The sequence below is a fragment of the Lissotriton helveticus genome, chromosome 1_1, assembly GCF_964261635.1.
Source record: "Lissotriton helveticus chromosome 1_1, aLisHel1.1, whole genome shotgun sequence".
NCBI lineage: Eukaryota > Metazoa > Chordata > Amphibia > Caudata > Salamandridae > Lissotriton > Lissotriton helveticus.
In genome coordinates this window covers 1,043,027,866-1,043,046,544 of record NC_136057.1, presented here as the reverse complement: position 1 = coordinate 1,043,046,544, position 18,679 = coordinate 1,043,027,866, and the positions used below count along the sequence as shown (strand labels likewise).

General features: G+C 44.1%; 1 protein-coding gene across 3 annotated transcripts in view; it reads right to left on the bottom strand.

Annotated features, from left to right (window-relative positions):
- LOC144820313 (putative serine/threonine-protein kinase pats1) overlaps positions 1-18,679 on the bottom strand; it is a 299,277-nt gene that overhangs the window by 20,764 nt on the left and 259,834 nt on the right. For all 3 annotated transcript variants that reach the window (XM_078677888.1, XM_078677895.1, XM_078677890.1), the window contains 2 exons: positions 11,341-11,489; positions 6,064-6,141 (listed from right to left, as the gene is read on the bottom strand). In XM_078677888.1, the coding sequence (XP_078534014.1) occupies positions 6,064-6,141; positions 11,341-11,489 (227 nt within the window). The remainder of the gene's footprint in view (positions 1-6,063; positions 6,142-11,340; positions 11,490-18,679) is intronic.

The following is an 18,679-nucleotide window of genomic DNA, read 5'->3' as shown; positions in this document are numbered from 1 at the left end:
CTCTCTGACTCCATGTCCTCACAGGGGGATGACAGTAACACCCCAGAAGGTGTATAACTTGCTCTGATATCCCTTAATGCACAGGGCTCTGTGTAAATGGGAAATGGGACAGGAGATGGGGAGGGGTGCGGCACTAGGGTCACTTTACACCACCCTGTACATTTCTTCTCTATGTTCCATCGTTGGCAGGTTTGACTGGTTACTGGACAGATACGTGTGCTAGCCAATATAAGTTAAGCCGATAGCGCATGGATCTGGCTTACTCCTCTTGGTCCGCGCCTCACAGAATGGCCCTGGCAGGCCGACTGAGCGAGATATTCATTCGGGAGTCGTTTGAGCTGTTTAGTTTGGATGGCCGGCCATTGCTGTGCTGCACTTGGGTAAGGGAGTTTATGAATGGAGGCCGTTCATGCCCCCACTTGTCTTCTATTTCATTAATTATTTTTTCCCTTTCTTTTTGTGTTTGTACAGGTATTGCACACTGCAAAATGGATGTTGGGGGTGGTGTGCCCTTGAGGAGCACCGACAAAGAACACTTGACATACCTTAGTATGCCTGAACAACGACATGCCCTAACATTTCTGTCTTGGAACATTAGGGGACTGGGTTCTGCCTTGAAGAGTAATGGCATTCACAGATACCTCCGTTGGCTGGGAGTGCGGGTCACCATGCTTAAGAAGACCCACTTGGTGGGGATCGAGATTGATCGATTGAGAAGTAGATGGCGGGCCAGCTGTATGCCACCTCCTACTCTGCATATGCCAGAGGGATCTTAATATGGATTAAGGCAGGGGTCCCCTATGAGCTTACCCGCACCATTATAGATAAAGACGGTAGGTTTGTATATGTAGAAGGTAGGTTACATTGGAAAGAGATTTGATTGGGATGAATCTATGTCCCAAACCAGGAACAGATCGTGTTTTTACACTCACTCTCCACATGGCTGGCCTCCTGGTTGGCAGCCTGCTGATAGGTGACTTTTACTTGTGCTAGACGTTATACTGGACCGCTCGACACCACCGCTGACAGGAACAGGGGTGGGCAGACTGGCAGAGGGACTATGGGATTGGCTTGAGTACTGGGCGATGGTGGACGTGTGGTGAACGTATCATAGGGAGGAACAAGACTTCTACTTTTCTCACATCCACAACCTGCACACACGGATAGGTAGATGTATGTTCTCAGAGGCTTACCCAACACACTCTTTTGAGTTGCACCCTATCCGATCACAGCCTGTGCTCATAGGGTTCAGACCGATAGGGGAATGCCCACCCACCCTTCCCCACATGGCGACTTAACCCAGCCTCTCTAGAAGATTCATTTTATCGCACCTCCCTGGCAGAAGTAATCTCAGACTATTTTACTCAGAACCAGGGTACTGCATTCACAACGTTCAAGGAGTGGGAGGCTCTCAAAGTGGTGACTCAGGGTCAAACTACAGGCCTTGGGTAGGGCACTGGGCACCCGGGCTGGAGTGATGGAGGAACTCTGGGAGACCAGAGAGCGGTTTAAGTCCAACCTTGAGAGACTGCATAGTCACGATTACAAACAATACAGTATTAAAGTCCACGAGGAGGTAGGTAGGGCAGGTCGACAGTTGGGAAGGCTCATTAGACCAGATTCTCCAGGTGGCCCCCAGCACATATATACCACAGGGAGACGGGTGATCTATGTACTTTCAGACTGCTTTTAATAGTGAGTTCTATGAATATTATAAAAACCTGTATGCTGCCCCTTTACGTCTCCCTGTGGACTCAATTCACTACACTATCCGAGGCCTGTTGGACAGATCTGGAGGGAGCCTATAACAGCACAGGACATCAGAGTGGTGATTAAAGATATGGCTGGAGGCAAGACACCGGGTTCTCATGGCCTCCCGGCAAAGTTTTATCCAACTTACGGTGGGACGCTGACCCCGCGGTTAGTAAAAATGTATGCAGATTTATGATGGCTCGGTTCACTTCCTGAATTCACTAACGATGCTGTGGCTATCCACTCACCAAGGTCAAGACACAGGGAGCACAGGTTACTAAGTTTTGCCCCCTATCTATACTGAACACAGACTTTAAGATCCTTAGCAAAGTGATGGCCCTCCACTTGCTCCCTTACATGCGGTCCCTCATCCATGAAGAACAAAGCAGTTTCATTCCTACATGTAACACTTCCCAGAACCTTAGGTCTGCTATACCAGACAATGTACCATCCTGTTTCCATTGTAAACCCAGATGGCCTAGACCTAGAGAAGGCGTTTGATGCAGTATGATGGGACTATCTTTTTGAAATAATGTTGAAGATGGGACTGGAAGATAATTTGGTAAAATGGGTTTGGCTTTTATACAAGGCTCGACGCCTAGGGTCAAAACAGGAGCTACACTTTCCCCGCAATATGCAATCTGTCGAGGCACGAAGCAGGGCTGCCCGCTATCCCCGCTGTTCGGGAGACTCGATTCACTCAGGATATTATCCTTGACTGTATAGGTTTGGATCATTCCTCACGGGTATTATGGTTAAGATACATCCATCATTGGTATCTACTTCTGTTCAACATTAATGTGTTCCGTGAGCCGGAAAAGGTTGTCTTTATTTCAAAAAAAGAAATTAAGATAACGTTCCTTAATTTTCGTAAGGCTGAGCGAGACAAAGCTGTTGGAAATCTTGCTACTATGAAATTTTACAAAGATTTAAATTTAGCTTCTGGACTACAACCCTATCTTGTATTTGTGACCCGCCCTTCCCACCAGTATGTTTTAACACGGGTCAGATTGGGTATTGTACACCACTTGGTTGCTTTTCCAAACACAAAAACTAGTTTAAACACACCATGTCCGTGTGACGGTACCTCTCGTCAGAGTAGTTGCCATTTTTTACTTTTTTGTAAATTTTATCAGTATTTCAGGCTAAAATACCTTAAACCAATTTTTATCAAATACAACATCTGTACCACACAAACAGCATTGATATTTTTATCTTTACTAGTGAACGAGGAGATTTGTTTCTTCTTGGCTACTTTTATTTTAAAATGTACAGCTGCCTGGAAAAGTATTGTACTATAATGTTGTCTACTGACCTGTCTGTACTTATGCTATACAGCTGCCAGGGTTTATTCATGATGGAATTAATGTTATCATTCCTGTCTGTATACATATGTTTTTTATTTCTCTTTGAATTTCATATCAATTTCTGTAATTAAGGTATTCATGCAGTGATCCACAGTATTGAATGATTATTTAACAATTTTAATATACAGTTCCCAGGAAAGGCCTAGTAAGTAATTTCTACTGATTCCCAGTTAGTTCATGTAAGAACGTCGTGTATTGTATAAGAACATGTTGACCTATAGAGGCATGATTATTTTCCACTTGCTGCACTTTAGCTCTTTTTCCCTTTTTTAGGAAAGATTATATTATATGGTGATTTTAATATTTCAATTATGTATTTTGCTTGTATGATTTGTATGTACAAATCGAATAAAAGCTTTTTGAATTGAATTGAATTGAAATTGGGTTTGGCTTTTATACAAGGCTCGACGCCTAGGGTCAAAACAGGAGCTACACTTTCCCCGCAATATGCAATCTGTCGAGGCACGAAGCAGGGCTGCCCGCTATCCCCGCTGTTATTTGTGTTGGCCATTTAGCCACTAGTGGAGCTATTCAGATGAGAATGCCTGGGCCTTGGCATAGCAGTTGAGGGACGTGAACATATCATCTCCCTCTAGGGTGACAATATCATTTTATATCTTGAGGATAGAACGAAAGGTGTTCTACGCGCTCTGGAACACCTGCAGAGCTTTGCGGTGGTGTCAGGCCTGCGGGTCAATAAGTTCAAGACACATGTCTTCCCCATCTCCCGGAGTGCGGCGCGGCCCCAGTGCTTCCCCTTGGATTTGATGTTGTCATCTACCTCTTTTTGTTATCTGGGGATCCAGATCTTTCACCATCTGGAAGATCTACGAGAAGCTAATGTTGGGACGGCTCTCCACTCTCTGAAGACCTGTGTCGCCTTTTGGTGGTCTCTTAAGCTGCCTATAATAGCCAGGATCTCGCTCACTAAAATGGTCATGCTCCCAAGACTCCTTTACTTTTTTGGGAATTTACCAGTGGGAGTGCCACTCACATGGTTAAACACTTGAATGCCCTGGTGCGGGACTTTATCTGGGAAGGTGGTTGACATAGGGAGTCCTTGGCTATCCTTTGGCACCCCATGGAGGATGGAGGTTTGGGCGTTCCAGACGTCAAACTATATTTTTTAGCTTTCTAGCTCCAGTGGATTGCACAATGGCTTGACCAAACCGATCGGGGTGGGCTGGGATGATCGGGCCCTCGCCACATATAGAGACCTTGGAGGCTGAGCTGCTTGGCTCACCGATGATTTTCCAAGGCCCAGGGGTGCTACTTTCTGTAGCATTGAAATGCTGACGTAGATGCAGTTCAAGGACGGCAGGGACATAGTTGTATGCGCCTGCTCTGCCCTTGGTGGGCCTCCCTCATGGTGAACCCGTTTTTCGCTCACCGCTTGGCAGTTGTTAGTGTGGACAGACACTGGGCTTGTCATGGTGGGTGATTGCTACCACCAAGGTACCTTACTGCAGTTGGACGAATTGATGGAGCTGTATGACTTACAGCTGGGACAATTCCTTACCTATGAAGCACTGACATGAACGTTCAGAGACCGATGGGGGTGGGAATCGAGAAGAGCCCTTGACACATGATCTTTTACAATTAATGGTCTCAATAGGATCAGTTAGGCACCTAGTGACATGGCTCTATCGACCCCTTGCAACAATGGTACGTAGTCCTCTAGCAGCCTTGCAGGGCAGATGGGAATAGATCCTAGAATGGGAATTATCCAACACAGAGTCGCAGAGTTTTGGCCTCCCCACGAAAGATCTCCAGGAATACGAGGTTAAAATATACTCAATTTAACCATATACATATGACGTGTATGACAGCTCACAAAGTACAGGTGGTATATGGCGGGGTACCCCGCCCATGCCCAGTGGTCACTTAGATGACTATTATGCAAACCTGGTATGGCACTTCTCTAAATTGCGGCCCTATTGGGAAGAAGTAGTTAGGGTCCTGGAGACAGCACTTGGCCAGTCCCCTTCATGCACTCTGGAGGCATGTCTTTTGGGATTGCAACCGAGACCGGGCACACTAAAAGTAGCACAAGGTTCATCGGCTTAGCACTGGTGCTAGCAAAAAGACAGATAGCCATGACATAGAGGTCGACTAGTGATCCTAGGGCTCAGGCCCCCGAGGGAGGATGTCACCCAATAGGCTAAGGCTGAGGAGAGGGCGTAAGCCAGAGAGGAGGCTAGAGGAATAAGGGCTTGCCCTATTGCAGATTTTTGGACAGAGGAGCTGGTGACTTGGGAGCACCCAGAGGATGGTCAAGGGGAGGAATCTGTAGAAGGTGACGACCAACCAGAGGGTGACTTAGCCAGGACACCTGTAGGCCAGACTGAAGGGGTGACCTCTGGATAATCTGGAAAATACTAACTCTATACTGAGCTTTCCGTACTGCCCAGACAGAGGACACATAGGTGACTAAATTCCCCTGCACGGCACACTATACAACAGGCACTATCTGAAAAGTCCTGAATATCCTTGATGACACCAGGCGGAAGCCCCCTCGGTTCACCCCTGTTTATTGAAGGCCATTGCCCATGGGCATTGAGAACTGGAGATGCGATACTGCTTGGTTTATTTCTATGTGTGCAGTCTCCCTGTCCATCGGTATCTTTTTTTTTTGTGTTCCTTATTATTGATATTTGTGTTTCCTGTTACATACCTGGCAGCCTAAATCTCTCGGCATAAAGATCCATAGTATAGTTCTGATGCTGAAATGTCCCCTCTTCTTAAAAGCATGGCGTTATTTCCATATGATCAATGTTGATGTAAAACGTTCATGCTACCTAAAGTTGTCTCAATCACAGTGATGGATGTCGTTATTGAGGCTATGTGTTGATTATTAGCCTGTAACACACTGCTGCGACATGTTCAAATATAAAATGGCAATAAAAAAACTTTAAAAAGATGTGCACAAGGAGTGAACACTCACCTTTCCCATCCTGCAGAGCTGTGCTACCGTTTCCATCACGTGGTTACAGATGCTGGGGATGCTTTGGCCCAAGGTGTCCTGGAAATAAAGATGGAGCCATGTCTGTAATTCATTAACGTTTAGTGACAAAGTCTGCTTTAGAGGATGGTGATCAAATGACTGCACAAAAAGAGGAAAGACCAACCATAAAGAAGCAGCAAGACAGGAGGAAAGCCATCCACATGACTAAGTGGAAAGGATTTTTAAGGGCTGGAGCAGTGGCACCTGGAAAACTGCAAAAAAAAGGAGTGGGAAAGAAAAAAAAGAGAGACAGTGAAATAAACTGTACTCTCTAGTCAGAAAGGAACTATGATGGGGTAAATCTGAGGATGATGAGAAAGAAATCTGCAGTGGAAAAAAGAAAGGATAGAAAGGGGAGTGAGTGGAAGAATACCATTCTATGAAAATGTTGGGAATAGTGAAAAGGAAAGACCAAAGAGAATAATTATAGGGTGGGACATAGTGCGAAGAAGCAAGGGAAATAGAGGTGCACAAGATGAAAAGACAAGAGAATGGAGGTAACAAGGAAAGGTCTGTGGCTGCTCTCTGTGTACAGCTGTTCTGTCGTATATTCCAGTACTTAGAGAAAGGACTGCAGGGTTTGCCAGAGATCCTCTGGCAGGTCAGCATCCGTTCACTCATTTGAGTAGCTGAGCCAGCACTAGTTTCAGACTGCAGCAGGCAGATACCAAAAGTTCCAAAAGCAGGTATAACAGATTGCCACATTACAGCATCACATATGGCACTATTGCCTGAATAGTCAAGATTGCCTAGGATGTCAAATATCCCAGCTACACATAGACAGAGACAGACAATGTTAGAGGTTTGATGCATAGGCATGCAGAGAGTTTGAATTCATTTTCACCAAGTTTAGTTGGGCAAAATTAGGCTTCTTGGGTTCTTGGTTTCTGTACTAATGGGTACCCTGGACAAGCTATAGCCCTCTCATGATATCTAATGAGAACCAAACATGTGTCAGAAGTTGCCTTCCTTTATTCCAGATGGGTCGACATAGAATTTCACTAATCCAAAATCTAGAGTAATTTGTGTGGAAAAAGTACACTGAATGTCACTGGTGGATTTATGTATTTCACTTGGAACATTCTCGGTCTAAAATGGAAGTTATTCTTGCATATTCTACGCGCTGCAAAATCCTAGGTGTCTCAGAATTTCAACAACGTTTTTGGTCATATTAAATAATATTAGCTTGAACAAGCATGTGTTTCCCATATGGTTGTAATACATCCAGACTCATCAAAACTGTTATGTCACAGATACTGTGAAACTTCAACACTGCTTCTTTACAGATAGAATAGCCCATCCCAGAATACAAAAGAGGACAAAGGGCTTACTAAACAAATGCATGCTACATAACCAGTAGCAAAGCACTACAGTCCACAATAGTAAGATGACAATCATAGGACACAGTTTGAAAACACATTTGAAAATTATGGTGTGGGCGTATGTCGTACTTGCAGCATTAAGTGGTACCAGATAGCAGGATATAAAGGAAAATAACCCCCTCTTGGCAATACATTGCCATTTTCTGAGATTGTTAGAAGACGTATAAGTTAATTTTGCTTCAATCAGTGGTTACAAATGTTGGTTACCCTGCATCTAACCTCTCAATATTGGCTTTTAAAGAAAGAGACACATGGATTAGAACAAAGGTCTAAAGCTTCCACAATCAACGACTTCGCCATTAGGCTTAGGCCACCCATGGCCACAGGATAGTAGCCGCACAATGTCAACTGCAGGTATTAGGAAGCGGAGTCAAGTCTGCAGAACGGCTAGGATGTTCAGGATTTCAAGGGAATAGTATGTTTTCCTGCATTTTTATAGAAGATGAATTTATCCTACGTTTGTTAATGTTAATTGCACACAAATAATCGCAATTTGCTATTAGCTACCTCTTGAATGTAAAACTCCTGCAGCAAATTAACTACTGCCTACTGACAATTCTACAACAGGGAACACTGTAGTGTCAGTGCAAAACCACTTTGAAAGATGCTCCTATTTAACTTACAACAGAGTGTTTTACTACAATGTGACAGTGAGCTTTCACTAGGCATACGTGAAGTCAAAATGAATCATTTCCCTAAGGAAAATGTGCATAGCAGACCTGCTATATGGCATTTGACTCAGGGGTAAAACAACCTTACAAATGGGTTGAAAGAAGCACTAGTGCTATGCTTATAATCACATGGCATGCCTGCCGGTTCTGGGATGTTGTGCCCTCCTAATCCCACTTTTATTTGACTCCTAGCCAATACATGTTTAATGCCCCCAGTTCTTCTGTGCTGATACCACCCCCTGCCTTCTATAGGTGTAGCAACGCCTCCCTAATGCATGCCCTAGTGTTCCTAAGGGATACAGTGGCAAACGCTGATATTTTAGGTATAATATTGGACTCCGGCGAGGACAATGCGGATCCGAAAAGGAAAGGACTCACGCTTGTTTCATGTTTGTAGAAAGAACCAAAGACTCCAGTTGATATCAGTGCGGTATAATGCCAATACTAGATTTGTGGTGGATACACGGTCAGTGTAAATGTATCTTGACACTGATGTGATGTATCTAATTGCAATATTGATAAATTCAAATAAAATGTGGTTAAAAAAAGCAGAGATAATGGGTTTAAAGATTTCGCCTGTACATTACTTAATTAGATCACAATAGAGAATGATACGACCGTTACAAACAATCAGTGAAATTGGACATCTTGTTGATCCGATGTAAAGGATTTGTGGTCAGATATCAGAGCATATGCACAGGCCTGGCATCTTCGTGTGCTCAATAAGATACCTTTTTGTCAGCTTTCAGACAATGTGCATAGACCACATGCCTCGATGTGCTGCAATTTCACAAAGTGTCAAAAGGCTTTGTAACAATATAGTCGCTGACAGAAGGGCAATATGGTTAGATCAGACACTGTGTACAAAGGACAAGTGCCATTGTTTGATTGGAGTACATGATATTGTATCCGATTTCAGATAGCATACTCAAGTACTATGCCCATACTGTTAGGTACCCAGTACCACAATGTACCCCAATATAGGCCTAGGTAGTTGCACAACCTTTTACCTACATTTGTCCTACCATTGTTCTACATAACGGTTTTGGTGCTGACCTTTTAGCCAGTTCGGTGCTGCATAAATGTTGTGTGGTTTTCTCCGAAAACTAGTCTAATTTATTATGCATGAGGCTTCTCAGTATCACAGCAGGATTACCATCTTCGGCATAATACTTCTGTATAAGGGTCACCACTATCATCATCCTTGTCTGACATGCCCACAGTACCATGCCACATCAAGGTAGAACCCCTGAGGGTATCTTTTATAAGTAAAACATGTTAGCTGGGAAAACCAGAGGAGAAAGACGTCCATGCTGACACGCTGACATGAGAAGCTGAGGTCTCTGCATGCAGGAACTCCAGCACACAGTAGTCTGACATCCCTAGCGGGGTGTTCAACTCGATATCAAGACGGGGTCCTACGCTCTCTCACATCAGGTAATGGGGGTGGCTCTTTCCTAGGGGGATTCTTGGCTATACACCTCCAAACATTCTGGGTACACTTGGGTACATCTAGTTAGTATTGCATCATAGGAGTACGCATTACTACTGTCATGTATTTATATGCCTGCATATAGTCATTGTTTTAGAACTATGGCAGAATTCTATATTTTAATAACTCTTTTGGTGCTAATAACCGTATATATCGGTTTCTGTCTCATGGTTGTTGCAGCACACGTATTTTACACTAGACTGACTCTAGTTTGTTTACTACTTATTGAAAATGTCCCCACCGTTTATTCTGCACAGCTCTCTCAGACAAAGTGAGCACGAGTTGAGGTTCTGTGGTTTTCGGGGCCGGACTCCATTTTGTTTAAGCTGTTCGTGACGCCATTTTGTGTTGCCCTCACGTAGGCTGTGGAGATAAACGAACGAACAAAGTTGCATGGGCTTCGTTGTCCATGTACGCATTAACTAGGCCTTTTCGACTTGCGAGTGAACTGCAAGACACTGACCCTGTCACCTGAAACTGACCCTTTCACAAAGCCAATTTCTCTAGCTGATCGTTGTCTGAAATTGTCAATCAATGTTCAGGATATCGTTAACTTTAAGTTCCTTGCACATATCTTATCCTATTCAGCATCTGAATTGTTTCTTTCCTTACGATTTTTCATTACATGGGTAGTGCTTTCAATTATAGGTTTGTCCGGTGTGTGGTAATCGAATTTGGGACAGTCCTAATAATTAACTTGTGGGCTGGTACGATGTAAAGTGAGCTTTTTGGAATGTAATAATGTGTGGGAAAATGTATTTTATTCGTCAGAATTTGTCGCAGTGGGTGTGCATTCGTAATGAAGCAAATTGTGGATAAAAAGTGATGTCCTGCTCTACGAAAGTTGAGCAGTCTCCTGAGTTGTACACCGTGTTGTATTGCTTGGATTACTGTTACTAGCTGCAGCTAATAAATTTGATCTCTGACGCCACCTAGAAGTATTCCGTGTCTCTGTATGCCAGGACAGGGGAACTCGAAGACTTTGGGCGTGTCCCTGGCGCCGCTGGGTTCTGAAAAACCCGGTTCTTCAGAGTGACTGAGCGAAAATAACTGTACTGTTTCCATGATCCCTGAGGGGTCAAGGTTGTCATGTCGATAGTTCCCTGACACTATTCGCTCCTTGGTAAGGTTGTGGGGGCTTCCAGTGGCACTGTGAGCTAGCTAGTCAACAGGCGAACATATCCTCTGGGCGTATCTGGAATCAGTCTGAACACCAATCCCTTAGTTTAGATTGTCTAAGCGTTCAGATCCTGTATAGATTTTTAGGAACTACATAATATGTGTTCTGAGAGAATGTTTTTGCCAGACGTTTTCAGACCATGAGCACAGGCATTGAGCTAATGTGCCCTGACTGCAGCCAGTCTTCAGATAGCTCCTTGGAATTTAGTGAAAAAACTTGAAACTAAAGCTTTAAAACTCCAAATGTTTGAAATACAAAACTGAAAAAGGTTTGAAACATTAAAAATAAAAATGAATTGTGAATGCAGATTACCAGCCAGTGCAAAGAATACATTTTAATGTACTTGCATTGTAACCTTTTATTTTACAAAGTGTGTTTAATGTAGTGCAAAATTTGTCTGTGGCTGCATATGCAAGATTGTATTTTCACACCAGTGCATTTGCAAACCTTTGTTTCCAAAGTGATGGTCTGTAACTAATTCATAGACTTTACCTGCATCATCCCCACGGAGGTCTCCTCCAGCTTCCCACGCAGAGTCTCCAGGTCAGCAGGGGAGGTACAGTTCACATAGAATTCCTCCACCTCAAAACAGCTGAAGAGTTCCTTGAACCGGGTCCTGACGCATGTTGTGAAGTGCTGAGCTGGGGAGGGAATATCATCAGGGGGATTTAGACTTTATTGGACCACTGGGAGCCCTCTTATATATTTTTTTTTTGTTGAGCTTGCACTAGGTGAGTGCAGGTGTTGCAGCACTTGATAGAGATTAATGAATTGCCATTTTCTAATACGATTTGGAGAAACTTTTGACTTTGTCAGGATTAGGCACAGACGATTTTTATGCATATTCCTCCTCTAGATTTACCCCCAATCGACTTTTCTAAGGTCAGACAATACACTGGAGTGAAAGTTGCAGAAGCATGCATCAGCAATTAAACTATATTATATGTATTCACAGGAAAAATAATTCCTGAAGCGCAATGAAAAACACCAGGGGTTTGGGGGATTTTTTCCTCCCTATTTACACACTAATTGACACCCACTTTATTGTAGATTACATTTCTGTGTGTAAATATGGTGGGCAAACACAAGGTACAAATTAAATACCAATAAGACAACTTTTCACGTGTTTACTGCCTTTCGAATGGCTATCGCCAACTTGCCCCCTTTTGGCATTCATCCCCCCAAAAGCAGAAATATCCAGTGGCAACGTCAGGGGATTTCATCCCTTTAAATCAAATGGGTTTCTAGCTTTCTGGGGAAATCTTACCCAAACTGCTTCAGATTGGGAGCATTCACATTCTCCTTTGTTTCCTTCTGCACAAGCTCACACAGAGCAAGTCATTCATCGCTTTTTTATACTGCCTACTGTAGTATTTTAATATATTCTTTTATTGGCTTTCATGTGCTGTACTCCAACAATCACAATGTGTCCCAATTGCATTCAGAAGGCTACAAGCATTGATCTGAAATTGTTTCCTCTTTACCTTCATCCGTTCCTGCCAATGACATTCCCTTCTCATCCCTGCTCCAATACTCAGGCCCTCATTAGGAGTATCATGAATTTGGTGCGGGGACACCAGCTGGAATCTTGTTATCCCTGCACCAAATTTCACAGATTACATGTTTTCCCCCTAAACCGGGAATAATTTTTCAGGGCAGTTCGTCCTGATTTCAGCGGAAAACCCATGACATTTCCCACCTCCTTTAGGCAGGTGGAAAGTTTCAGCAGGAGGGCCAGGGGATGGGGAGGTGGGGTCTTGGGTACCGAGGGGGGGGGGGGGGGGGGGGGTGCTGAATCAGAGCAAGTGTTGTCTGCTCCCCTCATTCTGTTGCAGGGATCAGGTGGGGGCTGGGCTGTAAAAGCCCACAGCTCATGCTGCCGTAGATATAGGCCTGGTGTCATCGGATCCATAGTTTGCAGACCCCATAATTCCACGATCTGAGACACTTGGAATAGGGAGATTTGGAATTTCCCCCCGAGTTATCGCTCTCAGTGAAATTCTTCAGCTCGTAATGAGGGCCACAGTAGAGAGAATGTGTAATACTGTCACATTTTGCATGGTACTTTGCTCCATCTACAGAAATGTTAGCTGATCCCGATTATGTCTATAACTGCTGATGAATTAGGACCGCAGATACTTATTTTGCTTCAGTGTTGAACTGAGATACATAAAAACATTGAAAACCTAGCCCCATATGCGACAGGCAACATATAATCCATTTAAGTAGTCACAACTTCCTTGCTTGACGCTGCAGCAACTCTTTTTTAGGTCTCTCTTACAGACCACTTTTAGCAGACGGCTGTTGAAGACCTATTGTGGACAATACCAATACTTACAGTGAGCTCTGGGTCGGTTCATTACTTACCAATGTTTGGCTTTCTTGTCAATCTCATTTGCTTGGTTCTTACACAATGGCTTTTCTTCCTCTTGTTTACTGTACCTTTAAATGGGTGACTTGTATCCTTCCGCTGCTTTTGTTCATGGACCACTTTTTTTTTCTTCTATCTGTATTAGATTTGTTTTCTTCTGCTCTACCTCAAGTGCTGCTTCTCCCTAAAATCCATCATTCAACCCTGCCCCCACCTCTAGCCCAAACATGGGAACCCTCAGCCTCTGGATGAAGGCCTTAGGGGCAAATATATTAGTAGCTTGCAAATGTGATCCTGCCTCAGAAAGCTTTTACGGAGGATTCTGACTGAGTAACTAAGTCCGCTCAGCCAGCCTATGACAATGATGTTTTATCTTTGAAATCACCCTGAGTAGAACACGCAAAAGTGGAAACACAAACGGAAGAGAAATTTCCAGAGCAGGCTGTAGAGCTGGAAATATATGGTACCTGGCCACAGACATGAGTATGCTCTACTAATACAATGCTCTCACATCTCATCACATAATGTGCTTCCATCTGGTAATCAGTAGTCTGGCAACCCAACTTATGCCCATCATTCATCTAACCCAGTGAAGACTAACATTCACTTGTGTGTGAAAGAGAGAGGGTGCCCCTATTATGCAGGTAGAACTCAATCCAACTATATACACATCCACAACCATTGTTGGGTCACACATATGATACACAACTCAGCAATTCTGAAAAGCATATAGCTAACTCCACTAATTCCTAACCTAGTAACTCTCAAACATTGAAGTTTCTTATTGATCTCTTCTTTTTCACTGCGGCACGAGGCAACTTCGATCATGCCTCAATGTAACCCGGGAGTGTATCCACATTCCCTGTGATGGCCATCAATAAGCAATGAGGCAAAACGGGCACATGTGTTACTCAGGATCCCACTGAGATTCCATGATTGTCGGGTGCTCCGCGAGCAAAAGGCTGGGAAATCATTTGCTGCAAATTAACTAAGGTCCATGTCTGGAGTAGGGGCCACTACCTGGGCAATGGAGCACTCAACCAGTGTACTATCTCATCCTTCAGGGGCTGAGATCTTTAACAGACAAATCCTGGCTCCCTCCAGCTACTCCTCTGTACCAAGACACCTGGTCCAGAGAGGCTTAAGCCCATGATGTCCTCTTGCAATCTATCTGCCAGTGGCGTAGCTCAACTGTGTGCTTGATCATCCACCCATTTGGTTGTTAAGGGCATTTCAGGACATTCCCGTTGGGAGGGCCTGAGTTTGAAATATAGCTTCCTTTCCCTCTCTGTACCTGGGTGTGCACTTTCAAAGTCCCCAAAGCAGCATACCTGAAGAGTTTCCATGCAAGCAAGAATACCCTAATCCTTTAGAGCACTCTTACACCCGATTAACCATTGGTTACCTGCATCTAAATATCCATTCACACCCTAACAGAAGACCAAATTATTTACTCCTCAAAAACAAGATACACTATGCTTCCGAGGTTCTTCGTCACACTGGTTGTAGCAGCTCTGCAAAGGGCCTGAAGTACTCTGCATTATGATGTAAATGCATCAAGCGTCCAAGTCTCTATCTACGATACAGGCATACTTCTGTCTCTCATCACAAAAGAAATAGGGCACTTCTCATGTGCCATTACTAGCATGAATGTGGAAATATGTGTATAAAAGATACCACCCATGATTGACCCTGTAGGGCTCAAAAACACGTAGCTAAGTGGCCATTTTGAGTATCTGCTGTTTTTTAGGCACAAGGAAATATCTGGGATGCCAACTTTTACCTTTTCGGCAGGAGGGATCATCTCAACAGGTCCTTTGTTTAGCAAAGACAGGACTTCTTCACCAGGATATTATTCTGTGGGAAATTAAGAGGTGGGTTCTTCTGGAAAATTGTAGGGGGTGCACTAATCTGACGTATCAAAGGACATACTGGTCCTAAGAAATGTCCCCCATCTCAACAGGAAGCCCGTGTCCATCCCTCTACTGGAGTGTGTTGTGCACTCTGCAGACTAAGTCATATGGGGTTGAACATTAGCTGGTGAAGTAGACTAGCGCACAAAAGGCTTCATCTGTTGGTTAGCAAGGTCTGCTGAAGGAGAAACATTTGTAGTCATGGAACTTCCCTTACTGCTGAGGGAACTGGTGAGCTGTAGAGGCAAGGGCGAGTGACAAGACAATATTCTTGCTCTGTTTGAGCCTCTCCAAAGATCAGTAAACTTTCTCTACCAAAAGGCATTCCATATCTAATACCACATTTAATTACCTAGCTTGTGCATTTTCTGAGAAGGCAGCTGACCACATCCAAGTATGTCTGCACAGCATGACTCCAGTATCCATGGATGTGGCAAAGGCATCTACAACGCCCATGTTACTTCTAAGGCTCTACATTTAAGGATTAATGTCAACTTTTTCTAGCTTGAACAATGGTGCTTGTTTATGTTCTTACAAATGATTTGTCATAAGGTCGGCCATCTCCCAAAATATGCAGGAGTAACAAGCCAAAAGGCTTGCGGCACTGAATAGCTACGCTACTAAATGCCAAGACTTTAAGCCCTTCGGGAGTCCAGATGTTTAGATTCATGATATGGTGAGCCAAGGAAAAGGAATGAGGCTTCAATTTGGGTTTAAAGCCTACATTGACAAACTTTCTGAGGGAGGATGTGCTCTGCAACGTCACCAGCGCGCTGCTATCATTTCCATATAAGCTTCCTTGAAAGACCTAATGACTATTACATCTGCATCCTGAAGGTAAGGAATTCAAAGAAAAGACTACATTTGAGCACCACATTAGAAAGAAAAAAGGTTAGATCCTAAGGCCTCCACCTAGAGAATGTCAGTCCCATGGCAGTTTTAACACCTAGGAGTGATATAATGACTGCCTCACTAGGGTAACAACCTTTACTACGCGGTCAAAACACCGCAGTGCCATCACAACGCAGATTTTACAACGCAAGTCGTTACCACGACTTGCACTGGAGGGCGCTCTAGACTAAGGAATAGTGTGATTTACTATTCCAACACCTTCCCTACTGTACGTAGGCTGGAGTTGGAATAGTAAATCATACTATTCCTAAATCCAGCACCCTACAGCGCAAGTCGTGGTAATGACTTGCGTTGTAAAAGCTGCGTTGTGATGTACCGCGTTGTGATGTACCGCGTGGTAACGTCATACATCCCCTCACTACCTCCAGCTTCCTACCTTTGAGGGTATGGTTCTCAAAACCTTGGAGAATCTGAAAAATCGGTAAATACTGTGCCCTTACAACCATTTTCATGAAGAATTATCATCAGTGGTTCTATCTTGCTTTAGCTCTTCTATATTTCGGGTTCTGATTAGGGCGACAGGCACGCTGCTGGGGGGTGGGCCATAGCCTTCTGCAGGGGTGCAGGGTGGGCTTGCGGGGTGGGGGGGGGGTCTGTCATTTCTTTGGGGGCGGGGGGGTTTCCCCTCCTTTTTCTTATTTTTTGGTTCTATGGCTCTTGTGTGTCCTCTTTTTCGGGACGCGGTCTCAGCATGTGTCCCCCTGGGTGGGTTGTTCTTGATGCGCTGGCCTTTGGGTCTTATTGTGACTTTGGCTCACTATTTAATTTTGCTCTGGTTACTACCGGTTCTGTATACCGATTTGTGGTTTCCGGCCTCGTTTGCCATGGGGCACATGCTTGAGGTGGCGTTCTTCCTTTCGCTTTTTGTCCCTTTTCCCTCTTTATCCTCCCTTCCTCCCCCCTCTCGTGGGGGGGGTTTTTCTTTATCCCCTGGGTTGTGTGACGGGGGGCTTGATTTGATAAGCTTTTTTCGACTCTGTTTGATATGATAGGTTCTTATTGTGGTGGGTGGCGTTGAACGGCAGTTGCCACTGTTTTTCTGGTGCGACTCATATTCTGCCCTGACCGATAGGTATTTGTCATTATTGAGTTTTCCTGTATCTTTTACCATGGCTGTTCGCGGCCCACCACGGCACTCCGAGACTTCCTACCTGTTTATTATCCTGTTGTACCCGTTTCTATATATTAGAAAATCAACCTTCTCGTATCCTGTCCCTGCTGGTTGCTATATGGCTTTTAGCCCTTATTTCCTGTATGATTTGTTGTGATATTCTGTATGCGTTTCTGTATTGTTGATTATGATCCTTATCTGTGGTGGCCGGCCCGCTGGGTTGTAGGCCCGTATTTGTGAGCCTTCCTTGTACAATAAAGGTTTTAAAAAAAAAAAAAAAAGAATCATCATCAGGAAAGCCTAAATGAACTTTTCCCCAAGCAATCTGAAGAATGAGATCAGGCCACTGTATTAAACCGGATCTGCTGGCACCAATGCTGAAGCTGTTGTCGCCATTATTCTTGCTTTGCCCAGCACTGTGAACTGCATAGAGACTGAGGGCACAGATCAAAATATACTTGAACAAGTTGAAATGAATACCACTACCACCAATCTGGGAGCCAAAGAAGTGTCAATTAAGCAAAAGCTCATTCCGGGGGGTTGGAATCATATCTGATGAAGACAGACTGTAATGTGCTGCAGGGCATCGTTTGTGAAGGGTAGTATTTGTCTGCCTGAAATTCATAGCTAATCAATAAATACTTTGGTGTCCTGTAAGACTCGGATAAAAATCTAAATGAGTGAAATCTGGTGGTGTTTGGGTGGCATGTGACAGAAGGTATTGTGAAAGTAAAGAGACAGGAAAGGGCTGGCGTGAGGTAAAGTTCCTACAAAGGTTATAGAGAGGAGAGGCAGAAAGAAGACCATAGGAGAAATACACAGCAGAAGATATGAGAGAGAGTAGGCAGAAAATAGCTGTTTTAATTGAAATATAAAGAAACCGACTGTGCTCCCCAGCAAACCCATTTCATTTATGGCGAGTACCCATTCCTCCCAAAATGACTCCTCCACAAACATTATCTGAAGCAATGTTGGCAATACTAAGCTCTTTAGAGTGATCTTTTCCCAGTACATATTTTGCAAAAAATAACCATAAATGCTAATAGTTTTGGGCATCCTCCATTTTACAGTGTACACGGGGGGGGGGGAGGGCACCGTGGAACCCACCACTATGAGCATTCCACTTACCCCAGACCCGTTCTCATTTCCATTGGCAACCTCTGCTTTCATATGCAGCCCCCTCGGTGATCATGGACCGGTTCATGTCTCTTTCCCATTCCCCAAGGGTTGGTGTGAATTGTGTCCCCCAGTGTCAAACTACATTTCATTTAGTTATTGTCATACCTAACGGTATCATATTTGATCTTTATGACTCAGATCCGTCGCCTCCCACATGTGAAGGAGCCACCGTTTCGGCTCCGTCAGTAGGTTCGTCCCACTCACTTGTGCCATTATGCGAATGAGTATAGTCTGATGCTTGGACATTCCCATAGGATATGATAGAACGTACCTTCCTGCCCACACAGTCGCTGACATGTCAAGGTAACTTCTCTGCACATGTTGACCAAGGTGTCTCAAGGAAGA